This window comes from Pinus tabuliformis, chromosome 1_1 (assembly GCF_031772625.1).
Source record: "Pinus tabuliformis cultivar Carrire ecotype Pingquan chromosome 1_1, CPIR1, whole genome shotgun sequence".
Lineage (NCBI taxonomy): Eukaryota > Viridiplantae > Streptophyta > Pinopsida > Pinales > Pinaceae > Pinus > Pinus tabuliformis.
This window is the reverse complement of record NC_142297.1, coordinates 736,254,302-736,274,768: the sequence shown is the minus strand read 5'-3', so window position 1 is coordinate 736,274,768 and position 20,467 is coordinate 736,254,302. Positions and strand designations below refer to the sequence as shown.

Below are 20,467 nucleotides of genomic sequence, written 5' to 3'. Positions count from 1 at the left end.
ATCAAATTCTTCTTCTAGATCTTCAATTGGTAAGTACCAAGACCATGACACTGACCCTTGACTCTAGTATCCTCTTCAAGAACCTTCTAACCAACTTGGTCCTCCTAGTTCTTCCTTCTATTTCTCCTTCTCTGCTTCTTCTAGAGAACCTCGGTCTCTATTTCTTATATTGCACCTTCATGACTACTCTAGAGAATCTCAGTCTCTAGGTCTTCTAGAGAAACTCGGTATCTACTTCTCTGTCCCAGAAGATTCCTTCCTTTGCTAGCCCAAACATATTTTTTAAAACCGAAACCAGTGACCGGACCGGTCCACCTAATGAACCAGTTTACCGACCGGAACCGGTCTAACTGGGACTGGTTTGGTCTAAACGAACCGGTTTTAGAAAAATACATTAAATAATTAATTTTTAATGAAACAAAACTATTTTTAAGATTTAAAACCATAATTCCAAGCCAATAGAGACAAAATATGCAAAGTTTTCTCATTTATATACCATTAAAGGTGAATATATCAAAATGGCACCGAGTGCAATACATATCATCGACAAAATAGCAAAATACATAAGCAATGAGGCTCTAAATGGCCTATAAAGTCCAAAAACAATGCTGCAAGCTATGAGGCCATTGGCCTACTACAAGTCTACAGTGTACACATGATCAATCATCAAGTTCATCACCACTACTAGCCACAAGATCATCATCAGGAGCTACATAGACATCATCTGGTTCAGAGTATCAGGATGCCTCAGCCTGATCTGCAACCTCAGTATCAAGGCCACCAATAACAATAGAAGTGGACCTAATGGAAGCACGAGTTTGTCGACCTGCATGACTAGTGCCTTGCATTGGTTCTTTGCCTTTCCTTGATGTCGCTATTGATCCTGGTTCTGATGCCACCACATAATTTGCTTCATCCCCCGCTAAAGCTATGTCGATATCAAAATCAGCCTCAAACACAGGTTCTTCAGTCTCCTCCACCCATTCTGATGTTGGATCAATATCGTCCAACACAATGGGATCTAGATCAGGGATTTTGCTCATCATTTGGAGCTCCGATTGTATTTATTGTTTACCCCCAAACCATGAAATCCTGAAAACCATTAAGTCTGCTGAATTTTGAGTGAAATCTAAAATTCTAGTTTCTCCATATGAAATCCAATGAGGTCGAAACCACTCTCAAACATCCTGAGTCATTTCATGGTAATGTTAAAAATTTAAGTAAAAGGATGAAAATGAAAATTAAAGGAAATGTCACTTTTACTTTAAGAATTTAACATTACCAATAATTTCCAACATTGTTAGGGTTGAAATGTGTCAGGAAAATGAGAGGGTAGGCATGTTTTTCTTGGAGGGACTACTTTTGGAGGAAAACAACCGCATATTTCCCTCAAAACAGTTTCAAAACTCACAAAAATGCATTTTGTGGGGGTTATACTTGCCCTGGAAATAAATCGGCCGGTCCAGTCCTAAACCTACCAGTTAGGACCAGTTAGCTCCAATTTTTGGCCAAACAAGGTGTCTGACTGGGTTTTTTTACCGATTCCAACCAGTGGGCTTGCTAATCGACCGATTAGACCGGTAAGCGTTTAGCTGGGCTGATTTTGAATACTATGATCCCAGAAGAGACCTATTCACTGCCTCCCAGAAGATCCCTTCTTTGTTGCCCCAATAGATATCTCTCCGCTTGCCTAGAAGATCTGACTTCACTGCCCCAGAAGATTCTACTTTGTTTGCCCCAAAAGATCCTACTTCGCTTGCCCCATAATATTCTACTTCATTTGCCCAAGAAGATTCTTTCTTCGTTACCCTAGAAGAGTGTCTTTTTAGCTTTAGAGAAAATCCTTTTTCACTGCCTCTTTTTCGCACTTCTTTTTGCACTTCTCTTTAATAAAATGAGTTTGAACTTGATGCTTAGAATGGAGGCCGAGTTCCTCTATTTATACCCCTCTTCACTAGGTCTTTAGGCCGAATTGACATTTGGATGTAGGCCGACTTGTTCTAGCAGCTTCTTCAATGTTTGTAGGCCGACTTGAAGAGGTTAGGTGACAAGTTCATTGGAGGATACTTTACATAGACAAGATGACCTTTTGCAAAGTGTAACATGACTTATTTACATGACATTGACCCTTATATTTTATGACTAGATGACAAACAAATCCTAAAGACCCTCAATGGGAGTCTTGACTCAAAAACAAAATCCCTTGCTCATGAAACCCATGAAGCAAGTCAATATAATAATTTCATTTTTCTTATTTACATCTCTTTACAAAAAATCATAATTACATGTCATTATGAAGTCTGAACCTAGTTACACCTTTCAACACCCTTGGCTCATACTTCAAGCATACTTCTTTCAATACAATTCTTTACTTTAAATTCTTATGCTCGTAATTGTTTAATTGCTACTTAAAGGCTTGAATGATAGCTAAGCAAAGAATAGAGTTCTCTCATATTCTTTAGCTTAGCATTTGTAGAACATATTGTACATATACTTTTGCAATTTCTTGATTAGTTGCATAGCTAACACTTGGTTTATCTTGCAGTCCTCTCCAACATGTTTTTGTGCCAGCTTGTGGGAATCATTGTTTAAAACATTTAAAAAGTTGTTTTGCAAGACCCACAATTTGAGGCTAGCATTCAAGGAGGTTGTGGGCTTTTTGGGACTCCATTTTCGCAAGGCCGAGTTCCCTTTGAGGGAAACATTATTCTCTCTAGGTCGTGGGAATGAGGAGGACTAGCCTCTCTCAAATTCCTCCTCTCTTCAAATCTGATTTTATATGTAAAGAAAGCCTTCAATTTTCAGATTCCAAGGCCTCGTTTTGGCTTCTTTGTATCAAATAGCTCATCAAGGAAAAATCTATGCAATAAGGCTTTCATTGTAAAGATTTTCCTTGAGCTTGGTTGAGGCATTTAAGGGCTCTCGTCTCCTTTAACTAAACTAATAAAAGTTTGATTTCTTTTTGTGGGATCTTGGGAATTTTTACCATAGTATCTCTTCTCTCCATTTAGAGGGAGAAATTTTGTTTGTGAATTGACCAATTTCTTAGTTAGTTTCTTTAATCTCCCTTGCTAATTTCATTCCATGCATAATTAACATAGCACTCATAATCTTCTTATTCTATGCAAGCTTTTCTTATTTGAGCAAGCAAATATTCTATTTAGGAAAATTTAAATTATCCTACTTTGCTCTACAAGTTCATGAGAATATTGCTTCAATATTTTTATCAATCCATATTCATATGGCATTTTGGTCATTGATGGTTATTTCTTGAAATATCTCGTGTCATTTCATTTGGAGCAAATTTACTTTATTGCAAGCAACATATTTTAGAACTTCTGGTTTTACATCAAGCTAATTGTCTCACATTTCATTTCCATTGAAAGTTATTCGTGACACTTACTTGAATATTTTCTCTCATTTAGACATTCTTAGCATTAATTTGCATCTTTAATTAACTTACTTCCAAGCATAAGCTTGGATGAAATACTTTTAGGACCCTCTCTCTCACCCAACTTGAGAAACATGGACCCTCTTTTGTAATAAACACAGTGACCTTGCATTCGTCAGAGCCACAATCTCTAAAGCGCCGGACGTGTGATAATTCTATCACTGCAACAACTGATTTACTTTTCCTACTTATTCCACAATAAGTTATCTATGAAATTACTTCAATAAACATTAAAATAAATATTGTTGCGGATATCACACTGTAATACTAAAACAAACATATGCACAAGCATCAACACATTGACACAGATATTTTGGACAACAGTCCCCGGAAAAAACCCAATGTGGGAAAACTGGTGTAGCAAGGGAGGATTTTATTATTTAGCAATTCTTCAGTACAACAGGGTGCCAAACTAGCTTACCCGCAGAGAGAAATAATTCTCCAGCACTTCTCCCAATCCCAGTGTCAACCCGACTGACCTCTGCGTGGCTCTTAGACCCTTTGCGTTAGCCCCTACTTGACTGCGTCAACCCTGGGCCTCTTTGCGTCACCCACGCAAGTCCAGTTAGTGACTGCGCAGTCTTTTATTGCCTCTGCATCTGCCTCTCCTGCCTCAGCACTGATTTCTAGTGGTTGATCCCGTCTCTCTGCTCCATAGTTGCTGCCTCCTGACTGCTCACCAAACCACTAGTTCAATTTCTCAGCTGACCATGCTCCAGAAATTGAACTGACTGGTCTCCCTCAGTGTGTTCTCCGAGTGACCCTCAAGCCTACTCTTATAATTTTCTCATTGATAAATCAACAGTCGAGATTAAGTCCCTAATCAACGGCTAAGATTAGATCTGGCTTGATCCATGACTTTTGGACCATTCTAACACAGTTTTATATTAATTCACATTAATATTTTATTTTCACTAAGTTTAGACTTAGGGACTCCATTAAAAATATTGATTATTTTAATATCTCCCAAACTGTTTAGAATCTTCCCAAAACCTTTCTGGGTATTGGAGATCTCATGTGCCTTAGCCTCTCCACCAATTTTCGTGGCTAGAGCACATCCGATGCTACCTCAAATCAACACTCTCTCTCAGCGAGGACTGTGCTCTAGCAATACTCCTCACTGAGCATCACCCTGATCATCCGACATCGGTCCCTGCGCTGATGCTAGGCTCGTTGCCCATCATCCTCTACATTGTTGTATCCTGCACTGCTGCCCATGGCTCTGCCACTGCCACTGCTGCATCTGTACGACAACTCCCTTTGCATCCGTGTTGTTGTTGGTCCTTTCTCCCAACACTGCAACTCCTTCTGCATCTGTGCTGCTATCACTCCCATTTCTGCTTCTGAAACGAGTTCTTTACCATCCCCATCTTTTCCCTGAAGTAGTCAAAATTTGTCCTTCCAAGGGCCTTGGTGAGGATGTCCGCCACCTGTTCTCCTGTAGGAGTGTAGCTCAACTATACAGCTCCTCGTTGGACAAAGTCTATGACAAAGTGACACTGGATACCAATATGCTTCAACCTATCATGAAACACTAGATTTTCAGAGAGCTTGATGCAACTCTAATTATCGCACGTGATCTTGGTCGCCTCCATATTCCTTCTGAATAGGTTCACAAGCAGTTTTCTAAGCCATATGGCCTCACACGAAGTTGTGCTCGCTGCCATATATTCTGCCTCAGATGAGCTCAAAGCCACGAACTTTTGTTTCCTACTGCACTAGGAGGTCATTCATGATCCAATGTTAAAACAGTACCCAGAGGTACTTTTCCAATCCACTGAACTTCCTACCCAATTTGCATCAGTAAATCCACTCAAACTGGTATCCTTACCTTTAGTGTACAAGAGTCCATAATCCACTATTCCCTGTAAATCCCTGAGAACGTGTTTGGCTGCTGCCTAGTGTGCCCACTTTGGTTCCACCATGAACTGACTGAGGGTGTTGACAATGTAGCAAATGTCTAGCCTGGTATTGACCAGATACATCAGGGACCCTATGAGTTGCCTGTATAGGGTGGGATCGACATCCTTGTCTTCTGATGCATCAATCTTCTTCCAGTTGGTGATCATTGGCGTAGCAATAGGTCTATAGTCCTCCATCCCGAATCTTTTTAGGATTTATGTAACATACCTCCCTTGCCCAAGGAAGATTTCTCCCTTTTGTTGCCAAAACTTCCAACCCTAGGAAGTAGTGCATTCGTCCCAAATCCTTCATATCAAATTCTGTGGCTAGATTTTTCTTGCAGTCCCTAATGAGTCTGGATGATCCTCTCAAAAAAAGATCATCCACATACAATACTAAGATTAGCGGCTCGTTTTCTATAACCAGATAGTAGAGATTTGGATCCACGTCACTCTTAACAAATCCCATCTTCTACAAGTAGCCATCTATTCGACCATACCATACTCTCGGTGCTTGCTTGAGCCCATACAATGCTTTCTTTAATCTGCATACATGAGAGTTCTTCTCATGAGTTTCAAAGCCCTCTGGTTGTTCAATGTATACCTCTTCTTCTATTACACTGTTCAGAAATGTCATTTTGACATCCATCTGATGAATCTCCCATCCCATCTGGGCTGCAAGAATATCACGGTCCTAACAGATGTATACTTGCCTAGCGGGGCGAAGGTCTCCTCATAGTCAATCCCTTCCTTTTGAGCATACCCCTTAGCCACAAACCTGGCCTTGTATTTCTCAACACTATTATCTGCAGCGTATTTTATCTTGTAGATCCATCTTGAACCTACCACTGATTTGTCTTGAAGCATTGCCACCATCTACCAGACATCATTCACCATTATGGAGTTGTACTCCTTTACCATCGCATCTACCCAAACCTGATGTTGAGTTGCCTCCTTGTAACTGCCAGGCTCTCCATCCTGAGATACTAATGCCTAATACCTATCTAGTTGTTTTCACTCCCTCTTTTTGTTTCTTGGCGCACCGATGAAGTCCTCTGCATCTCGCAGAATCTGACGAAGTTCCCTGCTAGTTCTTCCTCTGCCAACAAGTGTTTTTGTTTGCTCCTCCTTCTCATCCTAAGAATCTTCCTGACCTGAGGAAAAATCCTTTACTTCTGTTGGTTGAAGAGGATTAACCAACGGCTCCTCTTTAGACTACTCCTCAGAAGGCATCTCAAGGTATCTTCTGAAAGCCCTGTCCTCCATGAACTTTACATCTCATCATACTACTACCTTCTTGCTCCCTGGAAGATAGATTCTGTATGCCTTAGCATTCCGCTATATCCCACCAGATATCCCTTTTTCACAGTCTGATCTAGCTTCTTCCTCTTTTCTTCGGGTATGCGACAATATGCTAAACTCCCAAATATCTTGAAATCACTGACTTCAGGTGTCTTCCTTGTGAAGACTCTCTCTAGAGTAATCTTGCCCAATGCCTGATGAGGAGTCATGTTCTAAACATAGACTTATGTGTTTCATGCTTCTGCCCATAGCAATTCTGGCATATCCCGATCATACATCATGGCCCTAGCTGCTTCTACAATAGTCGTGTTCTTTCTTTCTACTATGCCATTCTGCTCCAAATTGTATGGAGTTGTCCACTCTCTTTTGATGCCCACCTTAGCGCAAAAAACAGTGACGTCCTTATCGACATATTCTCCACCATTATCTGAGCGCAAAACTTTTATTTTCTTCCCAATCAGATTCTCCACCGGAGGCTTGAACTCCTTGAATTGACAGAAAACCTTGAGTGGTCATCAATGAAGGTGAGGAAATACTCAGCACCACTTAGAGCTTTGACAAACATAGGTCCGCAGATATCAGAGTGTATCAATCCTAGTACACTCTTGGCCCTGTGTTTGCTCCTAGGAAATGTTGCGTTGGTATACTTTCCTAGAGCACATCCCTTGCATCCATCATCTCATTCCGTACTTAGATCCGAAACTCTCGTTACAGTGCTCCTGAGAATTCTCAGAGCTCCATGGTGCAAGTGACCCATTCTTTTGTGCCATAGTTCGTTCAAGTCCTTGTCTCCATGACTGCCTATTAGTGCCATTGGTGATTCTAGTTGTAATCTATACAACCGATTACTTTTGATCACGATCTGCACTTTCATTTTCTAGCTCGGGTGTTTGACGTATACCTTCTCCTTGATGAAGTAGACGTCATAGCCCTTGCCTTGTAGTTGCGACACGGAAAGTAAGTTCATCCCCAATCCTGGTACATGCAGCATATTTGTAGCATGGATCCGTTCTCCCGATTCTGTTTGAAAAACTATGGTACCCTTCCCTACTGGAGCACACTTTGTCGTGTTTCCCGTCGTGATCTGAAAGTTCATCTTCTCTTCTCAATATTCTGACAAACACTCCCTGATTCCTGTCATATGCCACGAGGCTCCACTATCTGTATACCATACTTCGATAATGCAGCACTAGTCATACACGCCACTTCTTCTTCCAACCTGGAAGCCAACATAGAGAAATCGAAATCTCTTTCTCTTATGCAATCTTCTGAAAATTTGTGTGAGTCCCCTAACGTGGACGCCTCTGCATCGTGGTCTTGACCCATAACTAATTTTCCCTATCTGTCGTTGATTACTTCCTCTGATACCATGTGAAAATTCTATCACTGTAGCAACTGATTTTCTTTTCCTACTTATTCCACAATAAGTTATTTATTAAATTACTTCAATAAACATTAAAATAAATACTGCTACAGATATCACACCATAATACAGAAACAAACATAAGCACAAGCATCAACAAATTAACACAGAAATTTTGGACAACAGTCCCTGGAAAAACCCAATGTGGGAAAATCGGTGCAGCAAGGGAGGATTTTATTATTCAGCAATTCTTCAGTACAACAGGGTGCTAAACTGGCTTACCCACATAGAGGAATAATTCTCCAGCACTTCTCCCAATCTCAGCGTCAGCCCGACTGACCTCTGCGTGGCTCTCAGAGCCTCTGCGTCACCCACGCAGGCCCAGCTAGTGATTGCGCAGACTTTTGTTGCCTCTGCTTCTGCTTGAAAAGCCCTGCGTCTGCCTCTCCTGCCTCGGCGCTGATCTCCAGTGGCTGATCTCGTCTCTCTGCTCCGTACTCGTTGCCTCCTAACTGCTCACCAGACCACTGTTTCAATTTCTTAGCTAAACCCGCTCCAGAAATTGAACTGACTGGTCTCCCTCGGTGTGTTCTCCAAGTGACCCTCAAGCCTCTTATACTTTTCTCGTTGACAAATCAACAGTCGAGATTACGTCCCTAATCAACGGCTAAGATTAGATCTGGCTTGATCCATGACTTTTGGACCATTCTAACACAGTTTTATATTAATTTATATTAATATTTTATTTTCCCTAAGTTTAAACTTAGGGACTCCATTAAAAATATTAATTATTTTTATATCTCCCAAACTGTTTAGAATCTGCCCAAAACCTTTATGAGTATTGGAGATCTCATGTGCCTTAGCCTCTCCACCAATTTTCGTGGCTAGAGCACATCCGAAGCTACCTCAAATCAACAAGACGCATCAGGTGGTTGGATATTCCAAGGGAGGTATCATTAATACAGCCTTAGTTGTTTTTTCATGGGTATCCCTCCACAACTTACACTAGAGACTTGTTTCAAAATAGTTGAAAGAAATGTTACATCTAGATAGGCATTTAGTTTAAAATTTACTAAGATAATTGCACTCCACATTAAATAGATTATATACCATTCTAATTTAGTCATCTTGGAGAACTTTTAGATTTACTTGCAATTTTATTGGTTTCATGTACTTATCATGATGGCTGACCTCACTATTTCTGAATGTAATTATCTCTTGTTATTCAGTACTTCCTTTAACAAGTGCAACATCTATTTACATTTTTGCAAGTAATATTTTTGGATCTATAGAATCTCATTTGCAAGCATTGTCTATCTTTCAAAGCACTCTCCTTATTTTGCAAGTAGTGTGGCTCCTTCATTTGCAATCCTTACTTTACTTGCTAAGTATCTATCTGATGTACTTGATGTTTAGCTCATGATTATTGGATAATATTCTCTTGTTACTTGAGCATTTATTACAAGTACAATATTCTATTTATATCTTACAGGTGATAGATATTTCTTTATTGATCTAACATTTTTCTCTTTTACAGGATTGCTTGTCATCATATTTCGATTTGAGCAAGTACATATTATTTATTTGAGCAATTATTTCTTTAAGCATTTGTCTGTGATTGTATGTTTTTTAATAAATCATTGAATGATGCTCATATACATATTTCATTACTTGTTCATAAATTGATTGTGATAGGCTCTCCATTTATTTTAATCTCCTAGAAACTCACATTTCCTTTAATCAACCTTCTTTAAGGACCACCCCCCTTAGCTTTAACTAGGAGAGAGCTTTAACGCAGAGAGTTGGGAATAGGTGACAACCCCATCTCTTAGTTTGCCACCAAGTCACACCTTGTGGGGTTGAGGATTTTTCCCACATTAACTAGGTGTGCAAGCAAGGAGACAACAGCTTGCATGAAAGGTGCATTTTTAGTAAGGTCGTGACATACGAATTCAATCTCCCTTATAAGATCTCACAAATGCAACCTCCAATCTTCTTACCAAGCTCTCACAAATCTGCTCCTCAACAACTAATAAACAACCACGAAAAACCCTAGCAAAAATGAGTGAATGAGAGCAAATGGAGTGAGTGAGTATTTTAACCCACCAAGGATCCCCCATCATGCTTACAGCAAGCATTTGGAACCACGTCTTCATTCCCACAAGCAAAAAAGATAGCCAAATTCACCTAATTGCACAAGAGTGCCAAGGCAGCATTTTTAAGCACCCAAGCACATCCTATGAGCATTTTGGAAGCATCCTGGGCAAGCTCAAAGTGCTACACTCCTTGAAAGGGCAGGGAGCATTTCTCTACAAAGAGAGTGTGCTCCCTCAAAGCAAAGCACTACGGAGCTTGGGGGAAGGGGGGATAGCACATGCTCCCCCCACAGCATAACTTGAAAAATTAAAAGAGAGAAGAAAATAACACCCAAGAGGTGTAGAAGCTCAGGAAGAACAAAGCCCAACTCAAGAAGGTAAGCACAAAAACCTCAATGATCTCACATTGTAAATTAGGAGCATAATCGAGTACAAAATTTGTGTCATGAAACTTTGATTGTTTGGGTTACTACTCAAATTTGAAGTGAAAAATAAGAAATATGATCCATTAAAGTTAACAGGACAAGTGCCTTCTTCAACAAATATATGCAGATTCTTATCCATATCATTGGCAAAAACATAGATAATCTTGTAATTGATGGATGTATTGAAATCATCATCATCTCTACAATACTCTGGGATCTAAATCTGCAAATGCAAAACACAAATCAGCTAGCTACACAACAACTGATGTCAAGCCTTCACCCAAGCAAAACAATTAAATAGCAAGCCCTAGCTATTACAACCTCTTCTACTTAGCAAAAATTTTAGCTCTCATCAAGCGAACTCATAACATACTTGAAGCAATGTTTCAAATGCTGGAAGTGGACTCAGAATCAACTGAGGGTCAGAGCAGACTCAGTTCTAAATTGGAGAGGAATCGATTGACAATTTGGAATATGAACTAATTCACTAGAACATCCATAAAATATTAAAATATCAAAGAAAAAAATAAATTTATGGTTCAAACCAGTCAAATTGGCCAGTCAAACCAATTCGAAACCCAGTTCAAGGTCCTCAAGGGGTAAAATGGTCAAACTGGATGATTCTATTTATCATTCAGACGGTTTCCATAACACTAATTTGAAGTGATGTGCTCCTCCTTCCTTTTATAGAGTAAGAGAAGTGGGTTACAAGTACAGTTAAACCCTAACTCTAGACTAGATCCATGAATGGAGAATGGGTCCACAATTGGAGCACTCTACATGTGCCATGCAGGTAGGCACATGCCCTCAAGTACTCACATGCCCATTGCCCAATCCCCATATTTTTATGCAACAACACATGTTTATGCACCCATTGATGACACCTCACCCACCCCAGATGTTTTTATGCAATGAGAGCACCCGCAGTCTAAGTGACACAATAGATGAAAGCATGAGACAAAACACCCTCCCCTTCAAACTCTCTCCCATAAAGAGCTCACTCACAGCATGATTCAAACATTCTCCACGCAACAAGTAAACTAACACAATTGACTACTGGATGATGATAAAACCGTTTTGTAGGAAATATGCATTATTGATATTCAAATGTCTATTTCACTGTTGGTGAAATGCTTTCTTTGTTTGCTGTTTGGTGTACTAGGTGTTTTTTCGGCTCCACCATATTCATATGATGAACAAAAAAATCTGCAAAGGATAGCAGATGCACTCGGCTTTGACAAATGACCACAAGCTTTTAATTCAGGAAGCCATTGCATCTCTAAAGATAGAGCAGCTATGCAAAATTATAGTAATGATTCCTTAGCATCGAAATGGTTATCAAGGTTTGCACATTTCATTTCAGGAATTAGAAAGGGGTTTGCATATACTCTCTAGCTTGGACTTTGTCTGAATGATGTGAAATGAGATGATCATTTCCATTTCCTAAAGTAGCGTAATATCTGCCAGATTTAACTGTACATCTCATTACAACATGATTTCTGATCCTTTTTAGTGATGCAGGAATGCTGTTAAAAATACAAGAGCAAGAGCGATAGCATGTAATTTGGAAAGATACAAAGCTAGCTAAATCCCAATTTCTCCATTGCAGAATAAATTAAAAGACATTGGTCTAGTTGAGATTTCCTTAATTCTTCCTCTTGAAATTCAATTTCCACAACCAGCCATGCATAGTGCCTACATATAATAAGGAATAGAACAATACAGCCAGCACACAATGAAGGATTTCATGAAACATGAAACCAAATTAGTAAAAGACAGAAGGAAATTACTGAAGCATATCGTTAAATAGAGTTACCGTAACATTTTCATGATCTGTAATGTAGGGCTTCCCAGTCAAGCGATCTGTACCCGCACCAAGATAAGGTGTTAAACGCTTCATTTCCTTCACCATTTGCCAGGAAAGTCTTTTTCCAAAAGTAAAATAAGAGATCACGTGGGACATATTCATTGTTGTAGCATCAAATGAATGTGATCCAGAGTGAGCAGATATTATAAGGTTTCCAGGCACCTGCATCCAAAAGAATGGTGAAGAGCATCCATGACAAATTACTTATTTCAATACCAACAGAGCATCAGAATGACACTTTCTTTCAAGGAAAGACTTGCCATCAGTAACTTTGCACTGAGTTTTATGTGAACAGCTGCTAGACATTAACAAATTAAACATACTTCAACCTGAAGAAAAAAAAAGCTTGAGACTGCCCTAATATTTGAATGAACTGGAACTGTTGATGCTGCTCTAAAATATCTATGATATGCTGCAGAGAAAGTTTATAATGACACACTGAAAGCATAGACTAATTAATCGACATATTATCAACAGAAAAATTAAATTAAATTAAAAAAATGCTTGTAATAAAGAATACACCATGTCATCAGGAAAGGGCAAAGGACCGCCTACCACCAACATGTAAGACCAACTGACGCTAGAGCACAGGCATAACTAGAAGAAAAGGTCATAATGGAGCATCATCATCAACATTGTTGTCGCCTAAAATGCACACCTCAATGTGGTCAAATCCCAATCCCACCAGGTGCAATTTTAGAAGTGCAACCCTCAGAATAGGGGTTGTCACCTATTCCATACTCACTCCGTTTAAGCTCTCTCCTAGACAAACTAAGGGGGGTAGTCCCTAAAGATGGTTAGAAAAGGGGAAAACTCGTTAGAATCTCAAGTCCTAGGTGACTAAGGGCGAGACAACTACCTCTCTAGGCAACTTGAATTAGAATTAATTAGAAAGTGTGATTATTAATGAACAAGATAGATTTCCAATTATATCAATATGGCAAGATTAGCAAATATGGACCAGTGCCTTAAGACAGTGCTTAATAAAGATTAAACCACTTGCAAAATGGAAATACTTCAAGTTACAAAATAGGCAGCACTGCAAGGAAAGCGTTAGTACAAGAAAATGGCACAATATTAAAGTATGAGCAGATAAATGTAACTTGCAAGAAAAATAACTTGTACTTCAAGAGAAATGCTCAAGTAAAGTATGACAATATGAAGGAACAATGAGCAAGTAAATTAAAGACAAGTACAAGAATGGAAATGTGATAATGCAAAGAAAATATAATGCTCAAATTTAACAGTATGCCACAAGAGAAAAAGTTGGACAGATGAAATGCAAACTAAGCTATGTGAGATGCAAAGTCCTGGTTGACTTTAATTAAGATATATAATGTAGGTTAAAGCCTTCTCTTCAATTGTTTTGGAGCAGGTCTTAGACAAGGTTGTAGAAAGAAGTCCAGAGGAAGGAGGCTATGGCCTCATTAACGATACCTACCGTGGAGTTCTAACAACCCAAGTGTCTCCATTCCTACAAGGGATTGCCCACAAGAGAACTGCAAGGTCACCTATTTTAACTGTTGAGTAAGGGTCAAGCTCCTCAAATCGGATGAAGAAGGTGGTCCTAAAACTTTCTATACAACCAAGCTTATGCTTGGAGGTAAATTTCAAGATGCAAGTTAAGATCCTAAATGTAATTGCTTCAATGAGATATCAATGATATCCAATGTTGCTTCAAAGGAATCAAGATGCCAATATGCTTACATTCACAAAATAGATGAATACTTCAAGAACAAGATTACTGGCTAATGACAATGATGAATGAAACAACACTAATTACTTAATGAAACAATTATGATTAGAAAATGTTAGAACAAGATCTCACAATGCCTTAAAATAAAGTGTTCTTAAGATTGTTCTTCACTTATTTAGACAATTGAAACAAGTAAAGGTTATATAGTGAAATCAAAATTATTATATGGCAGATGAGATTGCTAATGGTGACTAAAAGAAAACTACTTTAGATTAGATGAAACATGACATTAAATGCTCAGATGCAATTTGATTAGAAAGCAATTAGGAGATGCAAGAATGCAATACAAGGGTTAGCAGCTAGATCTAAGTTCGAGAGAGAGAGAGAGTTAGTAAGTTAGTGATTTCTCCCTTTTAAATAAGGAGAAGGGATACAGTTAGACTCGAGTACATACCAATAGAGGAGCAGACAGCAGACGTTATGACCCAGGATTTGCCAAGGGGCAAATTTGTTTACCTCAGAGAAAAGTTGGGTGTGGTGTATAACGCCTTCCTCTCTAAGAGGGAGTGTTGATTGGACTAGAGCAGCAAAGTTCCTACTTGCCTAGATGCCAAGGCTAGGAGAGGGACCCACAAGACAGCAACATAGCAGATTGTTAATTTAATTAATTATTTCCTAATGTTGGACTTAGAAAAAAATAAAAAGGCCAAAATCAACATATAATTAGATCTCATCCCTTCATCGAGATTTAATCTCATCCAATGAAGGTGATGGTGGGCCCAAGTTGACTTATAAGAGGAAATAGGGCGCAGAAGTGGCTAGTCCAACACTAGTCAACAGGAAGATCAACAACCAAGAGGGAGAAAGAGAGAGGGTCGAACAACCTAATCTCAGCCCAGAATCAGCAAGTAAGTTTGGGCAGAGAAAGGCCATATTGTGAGGTCATACAACTCGTACATGTGAGCAAAGAGGCCGTACTGCACAACTTTACAGCAGCAGATTTGCGCAGGAGATGATTAAATCTTGCTTGGAAGTCGTTCAGAGGGTATTGTTATAAAAAGCAAGTGCTCCCTTGATGTATTAATTTATGAAAATTATTATTTCGTTGAGCTAATAAGAAAAACACAGTTTGCATGCATTCCACAGAATTGGGGTTTCCTGGGTATATTCAGTGTTGCATGTGTTTGTCTTCGCCATTATTTACTTCTGTTGTGCATGCTATGGTTAGAAAACTCAGTTGTATTTGTGATTTAAGTTTCAGAACAGCAATTTAGTTGTTTTTTGGTGGCATGCTTAAAACATCATAAATCAGTTGTGGGTTTTAAGCAAAACTAACACACCCATGCAGGGGGCATGCTCCCTACATTTCGCACACTCCTAGGATAGAGGAACGTCTAGGAAAACATGGAGAAACGTAAGGGGAAACATCTCCCCAATTTGGGGGGCGTGTTTCCCCAAAAGGAATACTTGTGGGCAACCCCCCTCTAAAGAGGGGATGTCTGTGTGACCCCCCTGAATTCTGCCTAAAACCAATAATTTATGAGTGGGGAAGCCTAATATTGTTAATTTGGCAGCTCAGGGACAAATTCCCTCCTTTGGAAGCCTTCCTCTTCAAGAAAGACCCCTCCTAGTCCTTGGAAGAATTTAATTTGGTCAAGGAAAAATAAAAATTTTAATGATGGAACCACATGTGCACAAAAGCACAGGTAAGCCTACAACACAAATTAGGTCTCCTCCAATGCATATAAATACACATCATGTCACATCACTTTGGAGCACCATCATCATTCATCTCATCTTCTCTCTCTTCATTTCATTAGTTCATACAGATCTGAAATAAGGAGGTCTGAGCTCACACGTGCGAAGGGAAGAAGTCTCTTTCTAATTTCTGCGTTGACTCTCTGTTTGGAAAAGTTTGACCAACTGTTGACCATCTTTGACTTGCTTTGACTTGGAAATTTTTTATTTTTGAAGGCACAATTCATTTGGCAAAGGACCAAATTTTTCTAGGCATTTTGACTTGGGTTGACAACAAACCTTTGACTGAAGTTTGACCACTGACCATCTCCTTCCTTTGACCAAACTTTTGAGAACTATTTTCACTGAGGTTTGACCAGCGAAGAAGGTCAGGTTGTTTGACTATTGACCGAGCTCATTTCGAGGAATTTTGATTATTGACTACTGGATTGGTTAGGGCATCTTTGACTATTGTTGACTTTGACCAAATCTGCAAATTTGACTTGTTGATTAGATTTGACCTTTGAGCTATGTTGACCACTCTATGTCAATGACCCCATAGTAGTACACCCATTTTTTTTTGCAAAAGGGATCTATCGTGTTCAAGTGCTTGCATCATTCAGATTTCATCATCAGTCAGCAGTTTGTTAAAGATGTAAACCCATTCGACATGCTTATAATGTAAATGATATTAGTAAGACCATCATGTATGTAACAACCTACGTAAGCATAGTATTTTGGTGACGATTTCTATCCTAGGAGGTTTTTTGTCTCACTGATTCATTTGTCTCTGACACAAATGATCGCTAGAGTTTTTCCCCTCCAACTTCACCCCAAAGTCAGAGTAGATTTTGTCGTCAAGATATTAAGTGAGTCCTAGTGTTTTTTATGGAGTCTTTGTAAAAATTATTTGGGAATAATCCTCGCTAATTGGCTAGATTATTTTATTATAAATTACTTGGTCTACTAGATCATATTTTGAGTCGCAGAATTTGATAGATATTTGAGGGTCTATATCGAATGGTTGTTCCCCTTTCATGTATTAAATTGTAATATCTTGATGTAAAAAATATTTTATTGCATGGTCCCTCATATTTAAACACCATGGCTAAACTAGATGTTTTCATGAATCAATTAATTAAATTTTGTGGACAAAATAAATTTAAATTATAAACTTGAAATTTAATTAATTTAGGGTCTTAGGAAAAATTAATTCTCCATATTAAAAAATTCTTGGGTTTTAGACGAATTAATTTTTGGAGGTCCCCGGCCAAGGAATATTGAAAATTTCAAGAGATTTTGAACCCTCGGGATTTGGTAGTTAAATCAAAGTCAATTTTTTGAGGAAATCAACTCAAAATAATTAATTTTGAGTTCATTAAATTCAATTAAATGAAAAAATCGAATTTCCTCAAAAATAAAATAATTTCGACCGAGGAGATTAAAAGATAATTAAATCTTTTTCAATAGCCAAGATTACTTTGAAATGGATCAAGCCAACTAACCGTTGCAGAATTAATCAATAAATTAGGAGTTATTTGTCAGTGGAAAGGATCCGATCACTGAATCATGTACTAGCTTTTAAAGCTCTTGTAAACTTTTTCTGGAATAATACAATGCAAAGTCTTTGGGGTCTTACTTGATGGTAGTGTTTCTCTCTAGTATCTTATGGTAACGTGTTTAAAAAAAAAAAATTGTTGATCATATTTTTAAGCCGCTGGTTAATAGCTCTTGTAGATCAATTTATTGCACAGTATCTTGCTTAAATTGTTGGGTTTTAAGATAGCACTAAGATTTTTATTTGAATGGTAGGTATCTCCAATTTTTGAAGATTTAACCATTATTTTATACCTCGATTTATTTGATGACTTATATTTTAAGTGTGCAGAAATCATCATTATTCAGATATTTTGGGTGTTTGGGGAAATCCTCGGTTGGACCAACTATTAATTTTGGCAAATAAGGCCAAACTTCACATTGGACAACTCATACGAGGCAACTCATATTTTTCTTGGATTCCTCTCTCCGAGAGGTGTAGGATTGATCTAAATATCATCTCATTTGACATGTACAAATGGAATTATGAATTTATTTTGATTATGGCCAAATTGTCAAGGTCGGCCAGCAAACTCATGTAGGCTTAGAAGCCCAACAGTCACGTCTATTCATCCTCAACATTTGCATATATATACATGATGCCTCCTCATTTTGGACACTTCATCACTCACATCTTCTCTTTCTGCTTGATTGGGTACGAATTCCTGGGCACCTCTCTCTCTCCACGTGTGAAGGGAAGACTAGTTTTTCTAGCTGTTGCATTGACCAGATTTGACCGAAATTTCAGGAGGCTGACTTCGACTAGCATTGACCCTATTTGACTACAGTATTGTGAGGGAGACTTTTGTTTGGGCAGGCCGCAATTCTAGGCACAAAAATAGAGATTGTTTGACTCCAGCGTTGACCAATGTTAACTACCCTAGTTTTGGTTGTTGTGTTGACTTTTGTTGACCAGGTCTGATTGGTTATTTTCAGAGTGTTTTGGGCTGCATTTTCTTGTTGTTGGAGGCCGAGTTGACCAAGGTTGATCGAGCAATTTTGAAGGTCTATTTCAGCCCTATTGACTAGCGTTGACTTTCTGGTTAGGGATTTTTGTTTCTGTTGTTTTGACAAATCAAATTGGGAAGTGAATATTGTAAATTGTACTCTCTCTGCTGAACTTTTTAAGAATTATAAGAAGAATTGATCAAGGGTTCCCCACATTGGGGTTTGTCCCTGGTTGGTGCCATATCTTGTGTCCTCTTGTGTTGGTTTGTCTTCTATTGTCATTGTTTATGTCATATCTGCGTTTTACTATCATGATGATGTGATTGTTGAACTGGATATTGATATTGATATTGGGTTAATAAAGAAATTGAAGTAAAATTGTTCTAAGTATAGAACATACCAATGTTATCCTAAAATTAACATGGTATCAGAGTTGCGGTGAAGACAAAGCCCAAGCAAGAGTGAGAAGAGCAATCACTGATCAAAGACAAGATTCAATGGCTTCCACATCCTACTTCAAGTCTGATGATAATCTTCATGATAAGTCTGATTAACATGCATTGAGGATGTCTCTTGATTTGACATTAGAAGAGCAAGATGTGATGGATTATGTGCAAGGAAAGATTCCAGAACCTCATACTAATGCACTGGTTGCTACTAAGACCAAGTACAAGAAGGGTGAAGTCAATGCCAAGAAGATCATCAAGGGTTCTATTCATAAGCATTTAGTTGCTTACATTTCCGATTTGCACACATCAAAGGAGATATAATGACAGGATTCCAGGTCTTGAAGAATTGTTGACTAGATGATCTCAAGAAGAAACAAGGATGATGGAACTAGATATGCCTTCAAGTAGGAATGATCCTACTGCATTCTCTGCTCATGCTAAAAAGAAGTACAATGCAGGTTCAAAGAAGCAATGTCAAGGAAGGTCGGGTTTCAAAAATGGAAGGAAGGAAAGATGTTTCATTTGCAACAAATTTGGTCACTATGCTAGGGCGTGTCCTAATAGAAGGGATACACCTCATGATGATGACAACCACAACAACAACAATTTCAGGGGCAACAACAACCAAAGGAATGGCAAATTCAACAACCAAGGAAAAAGGAATGCTCCCGCTCCTCATCAAGGAAATAGTCGCCCTCCCAAGAGATCAAGAAACACCAAGAATGATGAATCTAATGTTGTTGATAACAAGCAAAAAGAATTCTATCTTATATCTGACCCTTCTACTACATCTCCTCTAGACACTTTGGCAAATTGGTTGATTGATAGTGGTGCCTCAAGGCACTTCACCGGGTATAAGGAAGCTCTTTCAAATCTGATTGAAAGTGATACAAACTTAGAAATTATCCTTGGAGACAATGCCACCTATCCCATGAAGGGAGTTGCGAATGTTTCTCTTCAATTAAATCAGGGTAACACCATTCATTTACAAGAGGTACTATATGTACTCGATATAAAGAAGAACCTGGTATCTATCTCCGCGATGGAAGACAAAGGATTCAAGGTGGCTTTAATCGATCGAAAGGTACGCATGTGGAACAAAAATTTCAAAGATCCATTTACAATTGGCTTTAGGGTTGATAGCCTATATCAAGTTGGAGGAAGCCCATTAGGAGCTATGTCTTGCGACACATCACTTCAATCTGAATTATGGCACCAGAGATTTGCTCATCTACATTATAAGGCTCTACCTGATGCGAGGAAGATGGTGACAAGTATGCCCGAATTTAAAGTAGAACATGAAAGTGTTTGTCAGCGGTGTGCCGAAGGAAAGCATACAAGGGGACCATTCCCTTCAAGTGATAGCAAGACTACTGACATATTGCAATTGATTCATTTTGATCAGTCTGGTGCAATGCCCGTGAACTCATTGTGAGGATACTTATATTATGCAACCTTTATAGATGATTTCTCTCACAAGACTTGGATATATTTCTTGAAGAAGAAGGACGAAGTATTCTCATGGTTCTGGTCTTTCAAAGCTTTGGTCGAATATCAAACCAAGAAGAAGATCAAAGTATTAAGGATTGGAATCAAATAAGTTCAAAGATTATTGTAGAGAAGCTGGCATTAAGAG

The 20,467-nt window shown here is 38.7% G+C and overlaps 1 protein-coding gene across 1 annotated transcript in view; it reads right to left on the bottom strand.

Moving 5' to 3' along the window:
- LOC149216054 (protein disulfide isomerase-like 5-4) overlaps positions 1 to 20,467 on the bottom strand; it is a 206,436-nt gene that overhangs the window by 22,420 nt on the left and 163,549 nt on the right. Inside the window, exon 12 of the mRNA XM_089392687.1 lies at positions 12,355 to 12,567. Within this exon, the coding sequence (XP_089248813.1) occupies positions 12,355 to 12,567 (213 nt within the window). The remainder of the gene's footprint in view (positions 1 to 12,354; positions 12,568 to 20,467) is intronic.